Source organism: Micropterus dolomieu, linkage group LG01 (genome assembly GCF_021292245.1).
Source record: "Micropterus dolomieu isolate WLL.071019.BEF.003 ecotype Adirondacks linkage group LG01, ASM2129224v1, whole genome shotgun sequence".
NCBI classification, from domain to species: Eukaryota; Metazoa; Chordata; class Actinopteri; order Centrarchiformes; family Centrarchidae; genus Micropterus; species Micropterus dolomieu.
Genome location: NC_060150.1, coordinates 9,766,646 through 9,793,795, shown reverse-complemented (window position 1 = coordinate 9,793,795; position 27,150 = coordinate 9,766,646). Strand labels below are relative to the sequence as shown.

General features: G+C 39.4%; 1 protein-coding gene across 1 annotated transcript in view; it reads right to left on the bottom strand.

Annotated features, from left to right (window-relative positions):
* Positions 1-9,690: 9,690 nt before the first annotated feature.
* LOC123974868 (male-specific lethal 3 homolog) overlaps positions 9,691-27,150 on the bottom strand; it is a 63,127-nt gene continuing 45,667 nt past the window's right edge. The window contains exon 14 of the mRNA XM_046055845.1: positions 9,691-9,836. Within this exon, the coding sequence (XP_045911801.1) occupies positions 9,710-9,836 (127 nt within the window). The 3' untranslated portion in view covers positions 9,691-9,709. The remainder of the gene's footprint in view (positions 9,837-27,150) is intronic.

Below are 27,150 nucleotides of genomic sequence, written 5' to 3'. Positions count from 1 at the left end.
GCACTTATAACAATATACACAATATAACACCAAATAAATCCATAAAGGAAAAAGGGCACCAGTATTGAGTGTCAGAGGGGAATACTGCACCAGGACAGTTGTGCATGCAACAGTTGGCAGGATTTATGAAGCACACAGACAAGCATATGAGCACACACGTACAATAATCTGTGTTTATCAGCATCCATAAAGGCAAGCTTACTCTACACATATTGCAACATCTCTTATCCACTTCACTCTATTGCAAGTTCTTTAAATAAGTACATAATACACAATATTCCACGTGCACATTTGTCGAATAAGGGTTAACTGCTTTGCCATTTTGAGAAAAGCTCATTAACAAATAAAACAATTCAATTAATCTCATGATAGGCACAATGATTTTAAGATTACAGTACTGTAGGTATCATGATCTCCATAGCTTCATGATGGCCATTTTATGCACTTGTACAAATTAATACAGCCTAGCTGCACATATTTCAGGGATTTTAAATACACTGAAACTTGAGGGGGGCATTACATTCAAAAACCTGCTAGTTCATGTTATGTAAGGTTAGGGGAGTTGTCTGTCTAACATAGTTAAATCAATCGTTGGGTTTACTCACTCTTGCTCTCTTTTCTCTTTCTTTATCTGTCTCGCAGAAATCCATTTGTGAGTCTCAATCTGTGTCACCTCCTCTAAAGCCAACAGCTTTTCTCTGGGAACAAAGCTACATAACCAGAGTTGTCTCCCTTGTCAAGAATGTAACGGGGGAGTGGCAAAGAGATAAAACTAGTGGACAACGAGAGGAGATATAAGGAAGGGTAAAGAGGGCAAAGAGACGAGAGGAAAAGTTTCAGTGAGAAGTGGAAATTCAAGAAAAGGAGAAGAAAGGAAAGAAGAAAAGAAAGAGTGGAAGGATAAGTGATGGGAAAGCAAACTGTGCATCAGAACACATTATGTGTATGCAAGTTAACTGGATCACAGTTTATCAAAATCAGATCTGCCTAAACCAGTTGTGAACAATTTGCAGACAGTAAATTCTGTTTTCCAAGTTCCTAGGCACTGGGTGAGCCAGCTACCCCATTTTGTCCACAGGTTTGGTAGAAAGGCAAATTGATGCCAGGAATCAAAAATGTATACGTATTGATTTTGCAGTCTCGCTCTGAGATTTTGTGTAGTGTGTTTTTGATTACCGCCACCAAAGTAAATAAGTCACTCTATTCAGACTGACAGAGAAGTCAAAGCTCTGCATGGAGCCTGTTCCACAGTGTTCACACATAGCTGGCCTCATTGTGCATAACATTCTGTATGCCAAGCCCTCGATGCCAGTCCAACTTGAGGATTTGCATGTTCACCTGGCTGGAATTTTCGTCCCGCAGGACAAATTTACACAGACAACAGGAACTGCACAGGCAGCTAGAATTACCTGGACAACTAAGGAAGAACTCCAAAAACTCAATGTTAGTTAGCTAAAACAACTTTTTAACTCTGCACTACCACTGCAGCCTTCATGCCTACTGTATTTGCATGTGCACACACACACACACACACACACACACACACACACACACACACACACACACACACACACACACACAATCCCCCTGTGGATCTTCATGATGAAACCATATGCAACTGTGAAAAGTCTATAATAATGATCATCCAGCACATGCATGCTGATATTTATGATCACAGTGTACATACTTGGTGAGGCAGTCCCGCCCCTCCCTAGCGCTGTTCATGTTGTCCCAGCTGTATGGCGGCCCCTGCAGTCCACCCCAGGAGCCAGGGCCAGGGGGCGGCCAGCCCGACATTTTGTTCTTGTGGCTGAAACATGAAGAATGGGAAAATCAGTTGTTGATCATCACATACACTGTAAAACTTCGATTAATATCCCGGGCTTTTATTTGCTAAAATCACTGAACTGACTCTACCTATATTTGGGACAGTCATCCATATGGGACAGGCCTTTAATTCCGTTCACACAAAACTAATATAGGCTACTATGAAACAGCTTATTTATTTAAAACAGTATGAATATTACTTGTATAAAAATATATAAAAAAATATCAAATACAAATCTGTTGGCGCATAAGCTTATGCGAAACGAAAACAACAACATGGTGTAGGATGAGAAAAGTGTGGCAAAAGTTAGCAGACAGAGAGCAATGGACTTCACATGACAGTATTCACAACTTGGATACATTTTTATGAAAAGCTCTTTTGATTCTTTTGATTGGTGAACCCTTACAGACTAAAGGAATTAATAAACAAGGAATGGACACATTCGGACTTAACGAGTGCCACAAAGGTAACGGTAAATCTATAAAAATTAGACTTTGGGGCTTGTTGTTTCCATTAAATGAACTGAACGATTGAATTGTGGAGAATCTAAACGATCTAATGATGTGTAGCATGTCCATATTGATCATAAGTTTAAACATTAATATATGTATGCACGATCTAAGCAGCTAAGAAGAAGCTAAAGCAGGTGACCCAGCAGGGTTTAAGAGGTTTTAGACATCCAAAGAACTTCTATAAAAACCAGACCAGGTGTTTAATGGAGACCTGCGTGTCTCCCACAACATGTGTTCCCACACCAGGCCAGTAAACGGGGTAGGTGGCTATTTGGGAATGGGCTATTAAAAAATTGATAAATAAAAAATTGAAGTTTTACGGCAATCAGTGATTTAATCTCAGATTCAAACTCAAATACATTTTCCCCTAAAAATAAGACTGTTTCAAAGCAGTGAAGTAAATCCATTTGATTCCTATGTAGTTCCATTTTTGTTTTAGGAAATATAGACAAACAGGGACCAATATCTTGAACCTGGTACGGAGGCACATTTTTGAGAAAGTAAACACACAAGAGAATAAGACAGAAAACAAACATTTAACAACATTTAAACCAGTGGTTCTCAAACTTTTTCTGTCACTCTCCCTTTCAGTAGCCAAAAAAAAAACTAAATTCATGCCCCCCCCATCCATTGCTTTTACTATACTGCTACTGGTTTAAACTTTATTTAAATACAACTGCAACAAATCTTAAGATTTATTGGTAGGTTTTTATGCAGTGAGATGATCCACAGAGAAGAGAACTCATACATAAACATCACAGCACCTGTATCTAGTTATTTCAAGAGTTAAATCATTGAAGAAAAGAATCAAAGGTGAATTTATAAATCTTTTATGTCCCCTCTCTGGTTAGAAACACTCAGAGACACAGCACTGGTTAGATCCCTCTCAGTCCAATTAGTGGGACTACTTGTCTCATGGTGTGTGGCTTGCAGTGTGAGATAGCACTACTTAGTGCAGTCAACCGCAGTCAAATAACGGCCCATCGGGTTCGTAGATAGGCAATCAATGGCTCAGCAAAGTTGTACACGTGCAGTGAGGAAAAGCACTGATGTGACAGCTGATTCGATTACTGCTGATTACGCATACAATGTCATTCAGGATTTCAGGAGAGTGTAAAAATGGATGGAGACAGGGGGAAGTGATGAGAGAAGAGTGTGTCACCACGAAAAGGTTCACCCTATAATGAAAATTGAACAGATCATCCTCCCGAATCAACTGCGCTTATAGATAAAAAATTCAAGACTCCAATGTCTCGCGTGCTACAGTGACTAATCATGCACAGATCATAACACGCCCATCCCAAAAATTCTCCACAGAAATAATCACAAATGCAATAAAAGATCATCAAGGTAGAGAAATGCCACTGAATTTAAGCATCAGTGCATTTCATTCATATATTTGATTTACTTTGGAGAACACTTACTCTCACAGCCACAAACCATGAGGACGGACTTATTGTACTGACCTCAAATCTATGAGAGCAGGAGGATGCATAGCTACAGTCACAATGAAAAGATGAATGGCATTTCAGTGCCAAAAGTCAGACTAATATTCTGTCACACAGCACCTTCTCCACTGTGTGCTTTACATCAGAAAGACGTCACACATCCCAGTTTCAGCTCTCGGTTGACTAATAGATCAGCAATATGCTAACAGAAATTCTTAAAAAAGAAGAAAATGCGTACTAGATGAGGACGTCATCACCATACGAATCCAGCCGATCGATTCCCATATTGTGCTGTTGATGGGGTGAATACATCAGTGAGTCATGTCATAGCTTGCAGTGTGTGAAAAAGAGAATTGTCCCTAGATTTAAAGTGTAGAACAAGCTCCACTGGGGTGCAGTGGAGCTGCTGGTGAATGTGTCAGACACACTCAGTCATCCTGCACAGCTGTCATGCAGAAGAAAAAAGAACAAACATTTACTAATTATACTTCAGTTGTCTAAAGAAATACACGTAGCTTCCACATTTCCATTAACACCAAGTGCAAAGAAAACAAAAACGGCTGATATTCAAGGAATAGATCCATTTCAACACTCTTGGGCTATTGAGTTTAACTCCTCTCGATTCTGTTGCCATCAGCCAGACGCTTGTTTTTCTGCTGATCTCCAGTCATCCGAAAGAAAAACAGATCCAGCGCCACTTCAGAATCCCAATCAGAAGCTCTTGTGCTCAAAATATAGAGAGACCGTGGCGTTAACGTCTGTGCAGATCTCCAGTGTGTAACCAGACATTCATCTGTGTTTGTCATTGTGCTGCTGCTGAGAGCAGCTTTGGTCCAAACTGAACTAAACTGCTGTGGCCTCGCCTCCTTTATCCCATAATCCTTCTCATCACAGAGAAAACAAATCCACGCCGTGTGTGTGTTAGTGTGTGTGAGTATGAGTATTTGTGTGTTTGTATGAAAGAGAGAGAGAGAGAAAATGAGTGTGCGTGGAGTAAGAGGATTTTCGGACAGCAACAACGTGTATGGAAACACTGCTCCAGCTCAGAGCTGGAGTCTCACAGCAGGAAGCAAGAAAAGGAAACTGACTCTTAAAGTCCACCTGAATGACTAAATAAATATTTTAGGTTTGGTCTTTTTTCTCCTTCTTGAGACAGAAAAGGGTTCTGCCAATTAGACAAAAATTAAGTCAAGAAAACATTAAGATGGATGCCAACGTTGACAAGCTAACGTTGCCAACATGTTCACAATGACAATGCTACCGTGCCAGCGTTCAGCAGGTATTGTTTCCATTCGTTTAGTTTATTAGCATGCTAAAGTTGGCTTATTAGCACAAGTAAAGCTGATAATAATGACAATGTCAGGTATGTGGTCATAAAACAAAATGAAATGAATACTTCACTTTGAAGGCACACGCTAAAAAGAAGGAATGTTTTGTTTTGAAATGTTTCAATATTTCCCGCGACCCGACCGGATGAAGATAGATGGATGGATGTTTCAATATATTTATTGACTCATTCGGAACTCGCCGCTGTATACATGAATGTATTCAATCAGATGTGATGTTGGACAACTAGCTAAACCAACCATTATATTAAATCACACTTGACTATTAGCTTGTGGGTTGTTGTAGCTAGCAGAGCAATATCATAGGTCAGAGCTTGGTTTGGTTTAAATGTTCCAAAGAGTATGGTTGAAGTCTAGTTATTAATTTCTCCCCTCCTCCTCTTTGTCCTCCTGGTCTTGGTGATTCATCATCTTGGGACCTTGAATCTGTGAATGTTATGTATGACAATCCATCCAATAGCTGTCAAGATATTTCACTCAAAACTAAAAATGGCAATCTCCCAGTGGTGCTAGATGACAAGTCAGGGGATTTAGGATTCATCAACTGGGTTCCATAAAAATCTGAGATATTTCAGCTTGGACCAAGGTGGCCTACTAGTGTCAAACAAATATTTGGATCTTTGGATGGATATTTTCCTCAGTATGAAGGCCCTTTGCCTCCAAGCTGCTATATCAGTATCAACTCTCCTGCTCTTTTCTTGCAGAACGTAGGAAATTAAATGTGGATTCAAGTTTAAGTACTCAGATAATTGTGTTTACCATTCATAACAGTGACAGTCACACTAATTTTACAGCTGCATGTGTAAAGGGAAACCTTACAAGTAGCACTGACAGCCACATCCTCTATGCTTTAGCTGGGATGGTTCAGCTTTCTTTCTGGCTTCTCCCACAGTATTTTTCAAAAAGGTGCATGCAAATGGTTACTGACTTAAGAATCTCTGTGCAGAAAGCATACAAAGATCGACAGATCACAACACAAAAAAAAGGAAATGTAACCCCTGCCTCCCCATCATGAAAGTTGTCTAACTGATGTAGCACAAACTTGCTGTGTTGACATTAGGCCTTTTCCCCAGTTTCCCTGTTTGATGCATTTTCATACCAGGAATCCAAATATATGCATTCAAAAGAAGCAGCAGGGTACTTTGTTTTTGGGATCGCCTTTGCTGAAAAGGCCAGTGTATTGACTTCAAAAAGCACTTCTTTCTTTCAATCTGATCAATCTGATCAATCTGACTTCTCATTCTTTCCTTGACAAAAATGTACTGATAAGAACCACCATTTTTCAGAGTAAAGCTGGGACACAAATGAAAGAAAATAAAAAAATAATTCAATACTTTATCAAATCTAGTGGCATGAGCAACATTAAGGCAGCTTCAGGGGGACACCTATGGATCTATGACCTGATGATGGCGTAAATTAAAAGTCAACAGATGATCAACAGTATTGCATTCATCCCAAGTGAAACAATAATATCTGTATCACATTTCATGGCAATTCTTCCAGTAGATGTTGAGACATGTCCTTCTGAACCATAAGTGTTGTGACCTTAAGTGACCTGCTGGTGGTGCTAGAGGAAAAGTCTCTGCATAATCAAAGTCCTTAGGATTAATTCTCTGGAGACCATGAATGTCTGCCAAATTTTAGGGCAAACCATCAAATATTGTGGTGATAGCGAACTCACAAAATGACCTGCCGCTAGGACAAGATATAATGTGTAGTTGGCAATAACTCCACATATACTGCTCCAAAGTGCAGTATATTGTTACATTTCATTCTTTTTGAATAAATGATCACAAGCCTAATTGATTTGCCATGGCTTGTCCTTCACAGACTGTCATTATAAATATTGATCCTCTCTCCTTTCATTAAAACATTAAGAACAAGGATTGGATCACAGTGATGTATTGCATGGCAATCAACAAGGTGTCAGTCAGTGAAATATCATTCTAACTTTCCACCCGAATGTACTGTATGTCACAACATCACAAATAAATGCCCATCCTTATGTAGTAACAAAGATGGTGGTTACTGGAGCTAGTCGGTTTGTTTTTTGCTGCATCATATGTCAGACCTCCCTATCACAGAAAGCAGTCGAGCCAGCTGGCGCAGGCCTCCCTGCTCAGCCACCACATGCTCCAGTCAACAAGAACGCACAGCCTCAAACACTGACCTCTGGGGGCATCTCGACAAATGTTTCATTCCTCATGTACTGCAGCTTTGATTCGGACTGTTAATGTCCATTAAAGTCATCCATCATGGGGTTCAGCCATAATAGGATCGCATGAGTTTAACATGTAATAGAATTAAAATCCCTCTTCCTCAAACATTTATCACATTTCATCTCTGAATGCGATTGTTGCAACTTGAGAGTGACCAATGGTAACTCACAGAGCTTGGCAGGAGTCAGGTAGATGGACTGCTAGATATTCATATTGGTGCAGGACAATTTGGCAATTAATCAATTTGTCAGTTAGTCAGGAAAATCAATCAGCAACAGTTCTGATAATGGATTAGTCATTTATCAAGCAAAATTTCCAAACTTTCTACAGCTCAAGCTTCTTAAAATATGAGGATTTGCTACTTTTCTCTGTTTTATATCCTTGTAAATTAAATACTTTTGGGTTTTGAACAGTTGACCAGACAAAACAAGACACTTGCGGCAGTACTTTGAGATCTGGGACATTGTAATGGCCATTTTGTTTTACAATTTTGTCACATTTTATATTAAGTATTGTTTGTGTGTTTTCCTCTGAGCTTTTTTGTTTTGGACTGTTGTGCCACTGAATCCTAATATGAGTCAGCCTCTGTCTGACGGTCTCTTCAAAAGAAAACCAGGAGAACAGAATTGTAATTTGAACAAGACGCTGTAGTATTTCAAAGATCCAGCCTCAGGATAGAGGCCATTTAAAGGACTGTTTCTGCCAATGGCCTGGCTACTTATTACTGCTGGGGTAAAAATAATTTAGTTTGACCTTCCTTTTTGAATAGACCACATAGACATATACACACACACACACACACACACACACACACACACACACACACACAACATGGGACATTAAATCTTGTAAAACCCCTCAAGACTGACTGAATTTGCACAAAAGGCGAACAGCTCTCCCAAGATGCTTTAGCCTACATTATGACAATGCTTCCTACAGCCAGTAGCGTAAAACCCACCTCCCCCTGCCAATTCTCACTACTTTACACTCTAAAGAACAACTAGGGTAATTTAAGCTCAACAACAATTCTATGGCAGAGACTTTTTTCTCCTCTTAAAAGCTCAGCTGCTGAGTGTCCTGCAAGCTGGTGGAGCTGAGGACCGCTCAGCGTACAAATAGACATGTAGGTTAAGTGGTGGTGGAGCCATTTAAAAAATACACAGAAAATGTAAATCAGGGATGGGGTTGTTTCCTTCTCAGTTTATTCATTTTAGCTTGCAAGCTGAGTCTGCAATACATAGTGTTAATTTTCAGTCTTTCCTTTATTGACTGATATAATGACTTAAGTGCTTTAGGAAAATCTCCTCCAGTCAAAGGTATTTCAGCCTAGGGATTTGAGATGAGATGAAACGAGACAACTTTCTACTTTCACACATTTGAGCATGTAAATCTCAGACAGAAAAGAAAAAAAATAACGTCTGTAGAACTTCACAATCAGTCTGAAGTAACTCTTAGTGTACGTTTCATGACGTATCATCTTCCAAATCAGCAGGAGGCTCCATTAAAAACACTCTGGTTCTGGTTTAAAAGCCCAGTCTTCTCTGCTTCAAGGCTTCTCAAATGTGAGGATTAGCTGCTTTTGCACTTTGTCATGTGATCGCAAACTGAATATCGTTGGGTTTTGGACTATTGGTCAAACAAAACAAGAAATTTAAAGACGTTACCTTTCACCAACTAATTTCTGACATGATGAACGATTCATTTATTACTGAAGAAAACCAGGAGATTAATCAATAACGAAAATAATCATTAGTTGCAGCCTTATATCACTTGATTTATTAAAAGCATGTAATGTGACACCTACATACATATAGACTTAAAGCTGAATTAACTGAATTTCTGCTGTTATCAGTAGAATATGATGTCCAATTTGGCATTGATCTGTCACTAGAAATTGCCTGATTGCTTGCTAATGGAGCTTCTTTCCTCTTCCTCATTATGCTCATTAATGTTCCAACTTAACGCACTCTTAGCTCCTAGCAAGACAACTCCAGCCATTGCACGACCTTCCTCTCGCCCAATCCACTTCCGTCTTTCTGCCCTCTTTCCATTTGTTGGCTTATTTCACTCTCTCTTACTCAGTCGTTCTCTTGGACTTCGTGCTGTTCATAAATGAAACATTGGTGCACGTTGTTAAAAGTAGGCCTGAAAGTGCTCTCGCTTTATATAGCTTTACTACCACTTTTTTTTTTATGCAGCCCCTTGCATGTTAAGCTCCATGCTGCATGCTGTTGTCAATAGAATATGATGTCCAATTTGGCATTAATCTGTCACTAGAAATTTCCTAATTGCTTGCTAGTGGTGGCTTCTTTCCTCTTCCTCATTATGCTCATTAATTTTCCAACTTAACGCAGTCTTAGCTCCTAGCAAGACAACTCCAGCCATCGCCTGATCTTCCTTTCGTCCAATCCATGTCCTCTTTCCATTTGTTGGCTTTTTGCAGTCTCTCTCTTACTTGCTCAGTCGTTCTCCTTGACTTCATGCTATTCATAAATGAAACATTGGTGCACATTGTTAGAAGTTGCCCTGGAAGTGCTCTCACTTTATATAGCTTTACTATCTGAAGACAACATCCTTTGGCTTTCAGTGCATTTTGCACACACACAAGCATGTACTCTACACACACACAGACACACACACACACACACAGACACACACAAATTTCCCAACTTTCTTTTTGTGTTACCCCTTGAACATTAAGCTCCATTCTGCATGCTCTCTGAACATATTGCAGAGTGAGGGTGTTTGCTAAACAAGCATAATGGAATAAAACTGCAAGAGTTTCACAGAGTGGTTAATTTGCAGCAGAGGCTTTGGAAACACTGTAAAATAACACATTAAAATTCAATAAACGCAGAAAAAACAACTATTCTCAACAACAATCTCACTCATGCATAAACTAAAGGGTTAATGAATCCATCCTTTCAGATGATTACTGTTTCCTTTTCCAACCTTCGATCTGAAAATTCCTTTCACATCAAGACCTTGGACATGGTGCATCATTCCTTAAGCTATATAGCATTCAATCTCTATCAGCGAGCCTGATAATCGGACTGAACCGCCGTTTTGTTTCACTTCAGTATTCTTACGCCGTAAACTGCTCCACAAAAGAGGCAGTTGTGAGACATGAGTCGACGGTGCAAATATGTGAAGTTATTGTCCTGTTAAGCTAGCCAGTCAGCTAACTGTCACAAGTTCGCTGGCTTACAGAGCTTTTTATACCTCTTCTTCAACTCTTTATTGAATGAAATGATGTACAGTACTGAGGATGAAATCCCACCGACTTTGGCTCTCTTGTTCACAAAAACAAAAAAATTATATAGAAAGAACAGTTATTTCTGTAAGTGAACTTACAACAACCTGCACACCATTAAGTTTAAATAATTTTTCTGCTACTATTTCCGTCACAATCTTTTATGGATGTATTTTTAGGCTCTGGCACAGGAAGATAATGTCCCCTTTCTTCATTCCACCAACAAAGCTATGATTGGTTTGGTTTGGATTGTTTTTTTTTCAACCTGGGAAAAATCCATCAATGAGAAACACCAGAACTACGTCTGGAAGGGCTCTAATATAGACACACTCAGCATTCCATTAATCTGAAATGGATGTTAAACCAATATCTCAAAACAATTTTTATTCTTAAACATGGTATTTCCTTATTTTTTACCCAGACCACTCACATGTGGTTCAGGCTACCAAACTCCACCATATGCAGTCAGCAAGTTGCTAAACCCATAGCCTATCAGCAGTAACTGCAGAGGCAGTGAGTCATTGCTATTCTCCTATTTTATGGTTGCAGATAATGTTGCATTTGTCGTGTTGCACTGTGCTGCACTGTGTACTATGAAGCCTTTCCCCTACAAATTAACTAAACTTTATTTGAGCTGATGAGAGGGATCTGGATCTTACTGTCCCCTGGAGATAAAACTCAGCTCCTTACAAACACTGGCTAGTCTTAGTGATGTGGAAACGTGCCAACGGCATGTGAATGATGGAATCAATTAAAAGCTCACAATGAAAAGCTACTCCTTACAAAGACATCAAAGTAGGTGAGCGAGGGAGCTGCTTCATTGAGGCTTTCATTCAGCCGATTTTAGGACCACGGACAGCTCCCCTTCTCTTATACAGCACTGTTCATGATGGGAATACTGATTTTCAAGTCAAAAATAATTTCTGATCTTTCTAACTACTGACATACACACACACGGAGCAATATATGTACACAAAGACAGGCCAGCGTAATGTCAATAAGCACACAGTCAGCTGCATCAATCACAGCTGTCCGGCCTGGTTAAACCACCAGCCACTACATGCTCATTTCACAATGAAGCGGCCATCAGTATCACCTCAATCAAACAGTATATGACAGCAGTCTTTGTAAACAAGCCATCTGGAAAATACTTTTAAGGGCTTCATCTCTATTTATTCACTCATTCTTTATCATTATTACCACACACTGTGAGTGTACCAGACTAGAACTGGGCACACCCTGCCCTTTGTAAAGTTTGGACTATTCCACTAGCTGATGGCCAGCAAGATAAGACACACACACACTCATCTCCACTTAGTGACTGTCCCCAGCTGCACTGCAAATGACATATTAATAGCGTGAGAGATGCGCGCGAGTGCATGTTGAAAAGTCACATTTCTCTTCAGACTTAAAGTTTCCTGCAAGGGGAGAGCAGCATTTGGTTGGAGGATAGCAGGTGCAGCTACAAGCATGTTCATTTATAAGATAAGATAATATCAGATGAAACCTCTAGATCCCATTGTGGTAGTTAAACATATAGGATCTGGCGGAGAATATAAATAAGCCAGAAACCATGAAAAAGAAAATCAACTAAACAGATTTAAAGATTTGCGGAGTTGCCTGTATGTGTGCTGCATAGGTTGGAATTGTAGATAGATGGTGGAACAATGTGGATACTTACATTTAAACATGTACTAGTCTTAATTCAATCAATTAATAATGAAGGTATAGATCATGAAAAAAGAAGTATTGTTTAGATGATAATTTAACGTTAGTCTTTACATGATCTGCTACGGATGATTTCACATCTGTGTGTTGTTTATTTTTAACTTAATACCTTGTATGAATGAACCTGTCCGAAAATCTCACCTGTGATACATTCATAGCCATTGATTCTTTGTAAATGTCACATAAGGTCCAGGGAAACCACAGGACAAAAAACACAAAGGGCAGGCAGCAGAGCAAGTTTTAAATTATGTTTTTAAAAGAAATCTGATGATTGGCTGTTTGAATTGTGTTTATGCTGTTTCATGTTTGAATCAATGATTTTTGCGGTTAGCCAAAAGCTTCACTGGAACAGCAACTGAACTCACCTAAAACAGACTAAAACACATATTAGCGTAGGGCACCTTCTTCTGTATTATTGTAGTCTATCTAAACATGCACTACTGTCTGTCTGCAGTTAAAATATGATGTCAGCATCTCTACAAAAATTCTGTATGTCGGAAAAATTGTTTGTCAGCTAGAGGAGAAAAACAACATGAATAAGAAGACCCTGAATTTCCTTTGCAACCTGCACCTTTTGGCTGTCCATTAAGGGATCCAAGAGTAAGCTCTTAAAGACCAGGATGAAATGAATGGATTCCCAGAGACGACTAATGGCAATTACTCACCAGTGTCTGTGATAAAGAAAACAACTGAAAAATCAGGGCTCTTATTAATTAATTTACCTTTCTGTGTCAAAGCCCTTTATTCTTGTTCATCTTTGGACTAGGGAGCAGTACATCAACTGAGGCCATGCCTATGGGTTGTTTCACTACCAGTTAGTTTCTGGTTGGTTGAATGTACTCGTGTGATGTAATGATGACCAAGCATTGACTACCTTTATCTATTTGGATCAAGTCAATTGGAAAGGTTACAGAAAGAGCACAGTGTGTGTGTGTGTGTGTGTGTGTGTGTGTGTGTGTGCATATCTGCTTCCAGTGTGTACAGGAATCCATGGCTGCAGAGTGTGTAACTACACTAAATACACCCCAGTGACTTCATTTGTCACTGGGTGAATTCAGTCCATGTCAAAACACACACAGGCTGAAAACCTTACAGCCGACTAGAACATCTGCAACGAACATTGAAGCATAATTCCGCAGGCTAAAAATACCACAGTAGAACAAGCAGCGCTAAACGCTCCCTAAATAAGATTACACAGGAGGATGGTGATCATTAGGATGAATGAGAAACACTTTTTCTTGTCTTGTTATTTGAATCATAACGTGGGAATGAATTTTTTTTTGCTTTCTGTGAGCACTTGCAGTAAAAAGAAAGAAAGAAAATTAAAAGCGCAGTAGGGTAGGATGTGCCACAGATCAACATGTCGCCACATGGTCAAGTGTTTTCTGAAGGACAGAGACATGATGCACAGACATCGAACCTTAAACAAAGGAATAGTTCAACATTTTGCCAGATGTGCTTATTTACTGTCTTTCTTGGGGTAGAATGAGAAGATCGATATCAATCACATGTATGTGTTAAGTAGAAAGCTACAGTCAAGGCACGGTTAGCCTAGCTTAGCATAAAGGCTGGAAACGAGTGGGAAAAGCTCTGTCAAAACAGCACAGCACATGACTACAGCACCAGCACCTCTAGAGCTCACTCTGAAACATTTTGGATTTAATTTAATCTGTAACCACACCTGAATCCAGTTCACTCTTCTATGGTCAGAGAGCCAGGAGGGCTGAATTGGTGTTTTGCTTATCAACTGGCTTTAAACGGAATTACTAAATTCATTTAAATCCAAACAGGGGAAGTAATAGCGACGCAATCACATTGCACACAGTACAGTACAGTGAGCACACGTGCGCATATGTGTGCGCACTGTACTGTATGCAGGTTTACAGTACACTTGGTGTGTGGCTTTGAGAATACACAGTGGCACTTATGTGAAAACATTTGGAGCAGAACTAATCACTCAACTAGCCTCTTTAGCAAACAGATGCATCAGCAAACAGACAACTGGATGAACTCAGTGGGCGCTCATCCATCATCTGCCCTGTCACTCGGTTCTCTTTGCACATCTTTTAGAGTATATTTAGTTCAATCTTATTTGTCAATCCCGTGACAGACATTTAAGGCTGCACATTTGTACGATTTGCTTATTTCATTGACAAATGCACACTGTCGGCAAAGATAATGCACAGTTTTGTCACATGCCATTTCCTCTCCCTCACTCTTTTCCATTTAACCCTCAATCTATCAGACTGTTGGATAGCAGGAGTCCAACACTGTATTAGCAGGAGTCTATTTCATCTACTCCATTATAAGTGTCAACTTATTTGATGGTTAGATGTGGTAAATCCCAACTGATATAAAAACTTCCTCCTTAATGCAAAACTAAATAAAATTCCACTGCTTGAACAAATGACATGAAAGATAAATGGCAAGGATTCATTAATTCCACATTCTTTCTGTCATGTTTGACTCACTTGTTCCACAGCGCCGTCGCCTTTCCTGTTGCAAACCTCACCCAGAATTACCAGTGTGTGTGTTTGAGAGCAAGAGAGAATATAAAATGTAAGATGTAGACAATATTTTTAACTTTCCTTCTGTATTACAACCACAGATAGCTAACTGAATGTAGTTAAACCAAGCCAAAGTGGTCAATTATTGAGTATGCACTTCCTAAGAGACATGTACAGCATGAGTGTGAAATGATGTGAACCGCAGCGGCCATTCTGCATAGCAGTATCTGAGTGGTTGATTCTGTTGAGACTATGTATTTGAAGTGTAGTGATCAAGGAAATACACAGTTTTGGAGGTTACTTGTTATATAATGAGAACACAGATGCCAAATGTCGGGTTGTTTTTTATGCTAACACTTTAGCATTCACTATATTAGTGAATGCTAAAGTGATAGTGAGCATTTATCTGAAAAGGTTAGGGAACAGTAGCTGTAAGGGTAAATGGTACGGAAAGTGGAGGGCAAAGGTACAGTACTTTGTTGCATGCACTTCACTGTGTAAATGCACTGGAAATGTAACATGTGAATATCACATTTCTCTGTTTTTTGGAAATGTTGCACTGGGAATCTCCCAACTGTACAGCCTCTTTGTATAAATGTACAACTTGTTCCACCTTCTATATCTTATATGCCGGGCATACAACAACAACTTCCTGGAGTCTCTGCTGATAGCGTGGCATCCTCATGATGACAAGACTCAAATGCTGTCTTCTGTATTATATGAAATTAAAGCCTAAACTATTGTATATCACTAGACGATGTAAAACTGGCAGCAGAATTGTCCATGTCATATCTAAAAGATTAATTGGGGAGGCTGCAAGATGCACAGACTGTATGGTTGGTAATCAAGCTACCTCAGTCAGCCAGCGGGAAATAGGTTTTAAATGCCAATACTAAAGTTGCCTGTGTGAACACTTCCTATGATGATTGTCAGTGATTATTTTCAAACTCATAGCTGGGTTCGTGAGGAATAAAAAAGGAAAAGAAAGGGCCGGCAATTTACCTTATCACATGAGCAGAATGAGTCTGTCTCTAATCCTGTTGCGTTTGAAGAGATACAATATGAAAATTTCCATAATGCAGATCTGCAGATAGGAGACAAATTAAATGAAACAAAACCAACAAAGTTTCTTAGTGAGGCGCTGGGCCACCATGAGCCTCTGGAACAGCTTCAGTGCTTCTTGGTTAAGATCCTCTAAGTCTCTAGAACTGTGCTGAACCTGAATATATCAGCTAGAGAATATTCAGCTAAAATATATATTGTATATATTCAGGCACGTGCACACATAGACATAAAAAGGGGCTTCAGCACCTGCACTTTCTCTTCCTCAAGAGAAAGTGCCCTTTTCTGGGGTGCTTTTTTAAAATAAATGAATATACAGCAAACTTATTCCTGTTTGCGCACAGTTTCCCTGTCAAACAAATATATTTATTGAATAAAACAATCTAAATAGGCTATCAGGTCGAAAGAGGACACTTTGGCGAGTTCTGATGCTCTCTCTCTCTCTCTCTCTCACTGCAGCAGCACAACACACAGACAGACAGGCAGCAGCCCCTCCCAGCAGTGTTTTTCTTCGCTTGTGTGGAGGTGAGTGGTGATGAACAAAAGACCAAACTACCAGTGCCTCGAGTTTACCGCTAATAAGACAAAAAACAAAAGGCAAATGTAGGCCTATACTTGCTAACATGCATGACTCATGAGCTGAGCTAATGTAATAAGTTAGCTGAAGTTTAGGGCAGTATCTCATGGCCATACAGGCTCATGTATTGTACTTAATGGAGACACTACAGGTGTATACAGTAGGGCCTAACATTTGTGTCTAATAACATCATCACAATCACCACATTGATATGCAAATTATGCGTTAACTAATTGAAATACGCCAATTTGAACACATTTGCAAAGTCATTGCAGGTGACTAAAGCATATCACCACAGAGCTTCCCCAGTTAATGACTTACATCAAGAGTATTTTCCTCAGAAATTTCAGACTATGTTTAAATATGCAGATTAACTTGTTTTGGTTAATTTAGGAGAAATCTACAAAAGGATTAGAGTAAAAGAAGACATGGAAGCATAATAGACCAACATCTCAAAATTGACTACTACATGAAAAAGGTGCCGTAAAGAGTATTTTGTAGTATTTGTTTGTTGTATGCTGATAGATCCTTACATAATACAGACAGCCCTCCCTCAAATGTGAAACTAAGTCCTTGTCACCGTCAGTTATTGTGTGTGTGCGTGTGTGTGTGGCAAGTGTTATTAAAATAGCAACAATAATAATGTATTTGATCAATACATTAATGTATTCAGGCAATTCTGTATTCTGTTGCTTGGTTGTGTGAAGCTTAAGGTTATCTTTACTCATTTGGCATCTTGCTTGTGAAATAAAAAGTAAAAGTATTTAAATAACTTTGAAGTGTTATGTATTCCAATAACACCAAAAGAACTGAAACAATTTATTGCCTTGTGAAAAATAAACAAATTATTAATGAAACTATGTAATTTATTCTAAATACATACTTTAAACCAGTAGCATAGAAAACATGCACACCTGTTCCTGTGATAAACCTAGTGAATACAAAAGAAGACCATGGTCTTTGTGTGAACTGATTATTTTGTAGAAAAGTAAAAATGCTGAGTATTAAAAGAATTGCGTGATTGTGAGGAAATTAAAATAAATTGGAAGGAAGTCAGAGTTGTGTTAATATATTTAATGTCTTGTTTAAAAACATGCCCTTTTTTTCCACTTGAGCACCTGACAACCAAAATGTCTGTGCACGTCCCTGTATATATTGCTACTTTAACATAATGTACTGTAGTGTAAGAATGAAGTTTGAACTTCAGAAAGAAGATCAGTCGCTTGAGTGAACCATCTTGGGACACATGGCTGGTTTTTTAGTGCCTTTGTTCTCAGGGATTATTATGAGGTTCAACCTAAGGCCAAACACTATTACTTGCCTTGTTATGATGTGTGTTAGGGAAAAGAGAAGGTTGTTTCAGAAAGGCTTCGAATTGAGCTTCCGCAGTCACCGTTTGGTTACTAAAGCAAAAGCCTTTGCACCAGCCCATCATTAAATAATGTACTAAGCAGGGTTGCCTCCTAACCAAGGCTCCATCCAGAATACGTGAGACATGAAAGTGCTAACAGAGAAACACATGCTGTGTGTTGAATGCTCTTAACATTTACAGAACATGTGACGCTCCCCTGTGGGAAAAAAATCAATCAATAAGAGCGTTACGTTTTGCATCACTGATCAGCTGGCATATTGTGTCTGAATTTCAGTGTGCTTGCTGTTTGAGAATTAAAGCGTAATTGGGATATGAAGCTTGTTGTAAAAGTTATTTGTTTTTGCGAAGCAGCGACGAGGGAAGGAAGTTTGAATCTGAACGGAGCAAGAAACAAAATGGGTTTTTACTTCATTTGCATAATTGATCAAATATGGTCCCTCGTCAAAGGGGAGCGGAAGCATGAATCGCATTGCTGCAGTCTTTCAGTATTATCTGGTGCAAGAGATGACTGGAATTACGGGAAGTAAAATGTGGTAATCATAACATAACAGAATATTAGTGTGCACCAGGAAATGAATCCCTTCAGAAGACACGGGTAAAAATGAAGGACTGATTAAAGCATTCCATTTCAGAGCTGGTATATTTGATCAAATAAGCACTGAGAGATAACAAATGTGTAATTCTGTTGGGCTGAAATTAAAGTTGCTACTGCGGCTTTGCACTTGTACACTAAAAGTACACATGGTTTAAACAGATGTTTAAACAAAACATGCCTTAAAATATTTTCCCACATGCCGACACAATCAAAAATTAGTTATCAGTCTCAATTGGAAAAACGGATCACATCTTTGAAGCAGACTGTACCGGGTTTAAACTACAGGCAGGTATACAGATAAGCGAATGGATGTGCTGCCATTTAAAGTAGTCAGATAGGTAAGGGAGAAAGAGGGAGAGAGAGACGTCTGATGTGATTTCATAGTGAGTGAAACAGCCAACAGTGTGCTCACCCTGCCAGCCCCTCCTGCAGTGATCACCGACCAAATCCCTTAGGAGGATTATCCAGACTCAAATCAAGAAAATCATGCAACTTTAAGGGTTACAGGCAGAGAGTGAGAAATAGACAAATGGAGTGGGGGGTTTTCCTATGTTGTTTTTTCCTCCGTTCTGGCCTCTAAATTTGTGTTTTAACATATGTGCAGTGACACATCCACCTACATCAAATAACTGTCTGAAAGATACAAGTGGGTGATAAATGGGGCTATATCTATTCTAAAAAGACAGTAAACTTGGGAAGATATACACAGGTGTCACACAACTCAAACTGCTCATCTCATACTAGCTTTGGCTAAACTTAAAAAAACATTTTGACATTTTAGGAAATACATTTGAGATGCCGCTCTCATGTTTGTACGCTAAACATGAAACTAGAGCCAGAAAGCCATTAGCTTAGCGTAAAGTCTGGAAGCAGAGGCAAACAGCTAACCTAGGACTGTCCAAAGATAAAGTGATATAATGTCACTATAATTAGTAAGCTTAAGAGGTGCAGGTTGGTAGGTTAGCTGTTTCTTTCTGCTCCCAGTCTTTATGCTAATCTAAGCTAACTTTGTCCTGGCTGTAGCTTCATATTTAGGATACAGACACGAGAGTGGTATTTTCTACTTTAACCAATTTATTTGCCATGGAACATATTGCAGGCTCTGCAGAGTTGTGCAATATTCTAGGTTGTGGATATGGTTGGCAGATGTAGAGAATTGTGATTACACTAAATATAAGAAAAAAATCATCTTTTATATGTTATTTGGGCTATAAATATTCATTTTGGTTCATTTGGTAAAGGTTGATCTTGTGGCCCAAATTTATGAGACATGTTCTGTACTATACTATGAATAAAACCTATTTCAAATGTGTCTGAAGTGATTATGAAATAGTTATAGGTATTTTAAAGTAAGAGTCCTGACTTCAATTGAAATTGAAAATCACTCTTATATTATAGAATATTCTTTAGGATGCCACAGCTTGTCAGATGGCTCTCAGTACAATGCAACTTTGCCCTCTGAAGTAGCAGCATGCATTGGCATAAAGCAGGAGGCAATTTGGCACGCATTATTGTAATCTGATATTCAGAACACAAACAAGCCCTGCTGGCTAGTTTCACTGCCAAATGCCGACACACTACCGCCAAGATATTCCCACAGTACAAACACTGATACAGGTCCTGTCTTTGTCTTTAGGACGCATGGATTGGAGTGGATAAGATAAATTAATATTAATGCCAGATGTGTGATGACAAACTCGCATTAGTCCATTAGAATAAAAAATAAAAAAACACAAACAGAAAGATCACAGATCCCTCTCACCTGCTGCAGCTGTTTTATTTCCCATCTTACAATGAATGATTTATCACGAGGATTAAAAGGTGATAAATGATCCACAACTTCTCATTAAAGTTTATGAAGCAAATTTGGCTTGAACGCCATCTGCAAACAGAAGGCTCCAAATTTGTATTATGACAGCTCATGGATACACAACGGCCATCTGGGTACAAGCAAAGTGAGGCTAACTTGCCAGTGATACAAACATTCTCTTGGTGCTTGTTAGCGTTATGCCATTATTAATTTTTGCCATTTTACCGTCTGTCGACAACGGATGGAGCCAAATGTGTAAAGGTGGGTGTGGCAAACATTATGACTGGCTGACAAAATGCTAAAGCATAAGGAGAAGTGCAAGTGGTTCCCAGAGGGGTAAAACTCTTGGAAAACAAGGGGAGGGGAGGCACTTCTTATGAGAAATGGAAGCTATTTCTTCAAATTATAACAGATAAAGTGTCATAATATGCAACACATACACACTTTAGGCTCTTGCTTCTGTGGTATGTGACCCACTCATCTACATTAATGTGTAAAATATGAAGGTTCTCCATTTTATGAGTCATTTGGAATACTCTGGAATTGAAGTCTAGGTAAAACTCATTAAAAGGACACTTTAACTGTTTATCTCCCTCTTCTCTGATTTACAGGGAAAGTTCTAAAAGATTTTGCATGTTAACACTGCGCCTTAATTGCATTAAAAGCACTGGTGAGGTGTGGTTAGGTTAAGGCACAAACACGACTTTGTTAGGTTTAGGGAAAAGACTGTGGTTAGTGTTAAAATGACTACTGTGCTAAGGTTATGGGACCTTCCTCATCAAGGTTACAGTAATAGCCACTTGGTTATGGTTAGGGAATGATCGTGGTGAAAGTACGACAGAAAAACACATACAGTTTTGGGGCACTTGCTGAAAGGACTGATGAAACTTCACAATATATGTTAAAGGTTAAAAACAGACTTTGTCTGTCTCAGATATGCTTCCACATTATTCACACAATAACTTGTAACTACAGACTCTTGAAAGACTAGTAAATAAACCAACTGCGAATTTGGGAAATAAAGAGATTTAGTTTGTGAGAACACATCAGACCGGGCCAGTGTTTTAAACATTAACTTTGCTTTTAGCTAATACTCCAAGTGTTCCTGCTGTAGGTTCAGATGTGTCCCCTCAAACTTTCGACAAACTTCACTGTATTAATGTCCTTACAACAACATGGAAATGTTTTGTAAAAATAGCCATATTGTTGAATCACTATGGAGACTTGAAAGGTTTTCTTCTTTCTGTTTCCTAGAAGAGTAGAAGGTGCACTCCTGGGGCATCATTACAGAAAATTCCCAAGTCTGAAATCCTATCTTATCACAGTTTAGAATGACATTTTTGGTATTACAGAAACATGTTTTCCAAAGGTATTCAGGAAAAATATCTCTTAGCAAAGGGATTTAGCTTTCTTAATATTTTAAAGTTAGGAATCCTAATATAACATGTCATAGATCCTGTCCTTAATTCAAAATAACCACCAAAAATGGTAGCAACACTATTGTTAGATCTGACAAAAGAAGGATGTCTGGTTGTTTGAACTAGACAGAGCGATTGGATCTTAATGTGAACACACTGAGGAAACATATTAATACCAGGTGTAAACATAATCAAGTTAAAATCATATCTAGATACAATTTGGATACAAGATGCATTTTAATGCAAGGTGTAAAGGGGGGATGTCTTGTGTGCATTCTAAACACCGATTGAAGTTTACAGTCCTAGTTGTGTTTTCTTAAGATAAGATACAAGGTCTAAGATAGGATAGGATGAGTTTAGGAATTGCTTTTGTAATAGGAAGATAGGATTTGTCCTATATTTGAAACTTAATTTAAGATAGGCCAAGCAGCTAGGACATTTTTTCTGTAACAAGGCCCCCGATGCTAAACTCCGAGCATCTGAGTATAGGTTTAAAAGATTTATCATGAGCCATGTTTAGTGGGCTTAGAGACGTGACCTCACATGAGTCAAGGATCATTAAAACATGTATGTACGTACGTGTGTGTCCACACACTGTATCGTTCAAGGATCATTAAAACATGTATGTACGTACGTGTGTGTCCACACACTGTATCGTGGTGTGTGTACGTGTGTGTGAGTGGCATTTAAAATCACAGTGAGCGGGGACTGTTGCATGCTGAGCTCTTCATTATTGCTGCAGCTCCTATTTACTGTATAGTGTGTTCTGTCTTAAGACTTCTTAGTGTGTCTTTACATTTGAGGCTGGTTGAATTCAACTTGATCAGGATGTAAAACTGTTACATTGGACAGTAAACTTTGATCAAAATAGGATATAGTAGCATCTTTAGGAAAAACAGTGTCTGAAAATTTGCATTTAGAAGAATAAAGCAATTTATAAAAACCCATGTGACTTCAGTGAATCAGGTATTTGATGTCATTTTTAATCTTTTACTGTATAGTGCAATGAGTGGGCGTGGTTGTGCATCATGGGGACTGGATAAGGGTGAACCTTTTTCTGGAACAGAGTTTTAAACCAAGCTGTCTTTTTAAATACTTAGTAGTCTTGTTACAACCCTTCCTTAGGCTCCTTCCTCTCCACTGCTTCACTTTGTGTTTCTATCCTTTTCAGTAACCATTGTCCGTCCTCTCTTGTTTCTTTACCTCGATCTTAATCCCACTGACTATCTGGTTGCCCCTTGGACTCTCTGATTTTATTCCTCCTTTCATTTCCCACATTCACTGTGCCTCTGTTGTGTATCACTATGGCTATCTCAGCATGAGTTGTATCTTATAGATCCCAACATGTTGATTTCTTGACAAAAAAACAATCAGGCCTTTACCTGCTCACATACTCTACACCCACATAGACAGAGCATAACACATCAGTAGCAACCCCTCACCTACACCCATCCGTGAATGCCTATTATATTAAGACACCACAGGACACTTACACATCTGTTTTCTACCTTTTTTTCCTTTCTCTTCATGTCACCAAAGTCTGTAACAGCCGTAAAACTTTTTGGGTGTACAAAGTGAATATAGACTACATTCCTTTGCTATTGACGTGATTTGTATACCCTGCAAAAACTTAGCAGTGTTCACTGTTCAGACAATGTCACCTGGAAATCCCTGCAAAAACGTATCCGCGTTCACTGTTTAGACGATGTCACCAGGAAATATCTTGGATCTCAACTTTGTTCCCAAGAAATTACATGAAAAGTATTAAAAACATAGGATTTGTGGGACCCCCAGAGAACAGCAGTAAAAGAACACACATGCACGCACTCACCCAGACAGCTTTGGCATCTTGGAGAAACCAAACATGTCCATGTGGTCCTGCTACAGAGTGCAACGTCCTGAAGCTTAGGTGCTCCACATCAGCATTCTAATCCACATCTACATCCCTTCACAATTAAAACCCAGACAATCCAGTTTCAACCCGGATCCATATCAAGAGTCAACGAAAGCCTTTTCGAACACAGAATTTCTTGCAGATTATGAAAATAAACTCAAATGTCAGCATATATCACCCTTGTTGAATGCCCCATCCGGTGCGCAGACAGTCCAATTCCTTGTCTTTCCACAATGTTGCTATCTTAAGTGATGAGAGAGACAGTGAGGGTCACCTCCCACTTCCCTGCTCTCTCTGGGAAGAGTCAGCCCTTTCTGCTGCTATCAAACTGGCTTAGTGGAGCTGCAATAAGCCCACTGTGCTCTCCACCTCAGCGCATGGAGAAGTGCAGTGATCCTAGCCGCGACAAGTAGGGGAGAAGAGATGAGGAGGGAGAGAGAATGGAAGAGGGATGGGATGGAGAGGGAGGGAGGGGCAGAGGGGGGAAGGACAAAGCGAATGGATGACGGATGCTCTCTGGCTCCAGCTTTGCCCTCCGTTCATCAGGGCTCCAAGTCCCTTTGCAGGTCGGAGGAAAGGATGTGGGGAGGATGGAGAGGAAGGAGGGGTACCAGAGGAGGAAATCAAGATGAAAGAAGGAGGAGGGACAAAATGAAATAAAAGTGCTTTGGTTGTAAAGAGAAAGCAACTGAGAGAGACAGAGAAGGAAGGGGAGGGGGGGCGGTGATGGGCAAAGGAATGCTGACTCTGCAGAATGGGACGCTGATGGGAGCAAGACCCCCGTCTCCCAGGTTTTTTTTTTCCCTTTTGCTAAGTGAGTGTGTGTGTGTGTGTGTGCATACACCATCACCTTAATGCTAGCATGCATTAGTCTTGTAGACCACACAAAGCTTTCGTGTTCATTTCCAGAATGAACATTCGGCTTTTGATTATTTTTCAAACTGAAAATATGACTGCAATTTCTCTAATGAACGGACGAAATACAAGTCCTGATCAACATGTATAGTTATCTTTTGCACTTGTGGGTGAAATACTGTTTTTGATGTATTGCCAAAGCACAAACAAAATTTGGAGAATTTTCATGACATAATATCTTTATCCCTGATTTTCAAAACCATATTTGGATTGATAGTTTTCACAGTCTGCCTTTTGTTTCCGACAAGAACATTCAAGGACTCTTATTTTTGTTTTTTAGCGCATGGACACACATACATGCACATCCCTTCACAGAGCCTGTCATCGAACCTTAACAACAAGTCAGAGCTGTGTGTGTGTGTGTGTGTACGCGCACAGATGGTTCAGCCTCAGCCAAATGCTGCTCCCGCTGGCCCCTTGCCACAAGGGGCCCCAGAAGAACCACAAAATGAACCTCAGCGGTGATGATGAATTTTTAACTGAATGCAAAAGGGTTTAGCACACTACAACTCAACTCAACTAGGCTTATAATGAAAGGAAGTACATGCTTTTCAGTTGTCTTACGAAAGAAGGGAGTACATTTTTGTGTTATAGGTTGATACAAGCTTGTAACAGTGTTTCATTCGCCTCGCCTGTTGTCCTCAATGTCAGATAGTCTTAAGTGACAACATTTCTAGATTGGTTCCTGGCATTTTTTTAAATTTCTAATTACGCAGCTGTCAGATCGGGACAGGCAGAGGGGAGACATAATGTCAACAGACTCATGAAATGAGAGAAATGGAAGCAGATATCCTCAAGTTGAATGCCACAAGACATAAGAATTCATAAAAGTTATTCTGATGGTTTAAGACAGTCTAATCATTATTTATGAGCTTGAACATATTGCCAGGGAGAAATGCAAGACTGCCTGATCACCCACTAAAAAGTTTTCTTTTTCAAGAAAAGAGTTTCCAAGAATACTGCTCAGGCTGTCCCTATACAGGAGCAACATAATATAATTTTCCATCTTAAATAATTATACAGTGACGCATCAAATCATGTATACATTATTGCCAATCATTTTCTAAAGCATCCAATAGTGGAGATAGATCTGTGTTCTTCCAACATGCTTTGTGTTACCATGAATGTCATGATGATAACATGAGGTCCCTGTTTGCTTACTGTGTCTCTTCATTGTTAGAGGATAGAATGTCAGAACAGTTTGTCAGATAGCTTTGAAAACCCCCTCCCCTCACACTTTTTGAAGGTCGGATTAGGTGGAGGGTGTGTCTGGCCATTTCTGTAACTTTCCAAAACCAAAGATCCAACGTTCACACCCACTTCACGCCGGCTGTGAACTTCTCTCCCCAGCTCCCTTTTCTTCATTCTTGGCACAACCATTTCGGTCACTTTTCATGTGAACAACCACGTGGAACACTATGAATGCCCTCCGAGATAGAAAAAATGTGCCATTATCCTCATGTTTAAATGATACTGCCCGCCACCCCCATGACGACCGGCTTTTCACTCTGCCTTTGAGTGTGGCTGTTGGGATCAGCCACTTTCGATTTTGATATAGCATCAGCTGAAACGAGTGGCTTCCTGGAAGGTAGGAATACATTCTGTAAATGAGCACACAAAACCTAGGACAATACCAGCATGAATGTATTCAGTGGATAGAAAATAACCCAAAACTGTAAATAAAAGCCTTTATGTGTGTCCCCTCTCTTACTCTGAGCGCAAAACATTAATGGCAAAAAGCAGCAGAATTACGTCAGGCAGCTTTGATGCAAAGACTCTTTGATGACCCCAGTCCTCCCTTAGGCACACACGAAAGCTCATGCATCCAAACACATCAAACGCACTTTGTGGGTGGCAGGATACAAAAGGCCTTGTTACCCGTGCATAATTTCATACTGGTCACATCCCATCACAGGACGAGAAAGAGACAAATGAATGAAGACCCTCTCATGTGTTGGTATATTCAATTTCCTGTCAGAAGTTATTACTTGATAGAAGCTATTTTGGGATCTATCTATCAATGGGAGCTTTTGGATAACAGTTTGCAGGAATCAATCCTGATGCTTTAGCTTAAATTTAGCAGTTTCTTTGTCAAATAAATCATGTTGTAACTGTCAGACTGTCTTTTAGTGGATAACCTCTCATATATACTACATTTGTATGATGATTAAATCAAAACATACATCTTCAGTGTGTTTATTTGTTATTTAAAATGCAGAAAAGTCAGCCTTTTGCTTCAGATTTGGAAAATTAAGCCTCTGAACACAACAAAGAATTTTAATTCCAGATGGAGTCCAGTCCCACACCAACACCATGCGTGTGAGGTGGCGACTGGATGTTGGCATCAGGATTAGAAGCGGTGCACTACAAGAGGGGCTTATTGGATTGGCGAAAGAAACGGCTACTAATGATTAGTTCCTCTTTGGGTAAGTCGGAGGAGTGGTACCTTTAGCCTTAAGATTTTGGATCAAGTGATTGAGGAAGGAGTTGCCTAATATTAAATTAACAGGATAATAAAGGGAAGCAGGGTTCTATGAGCCAAGAGGCATGAGGGCTGATAGGGAGGAATGAATAAAGAAGTAGTGGAGAGAGAATGAACTTTTTCCAAGGTCCACAAATTCCCATTTTATTATTATGACTTGTTTCATAAAGGCATGCAAGACAGT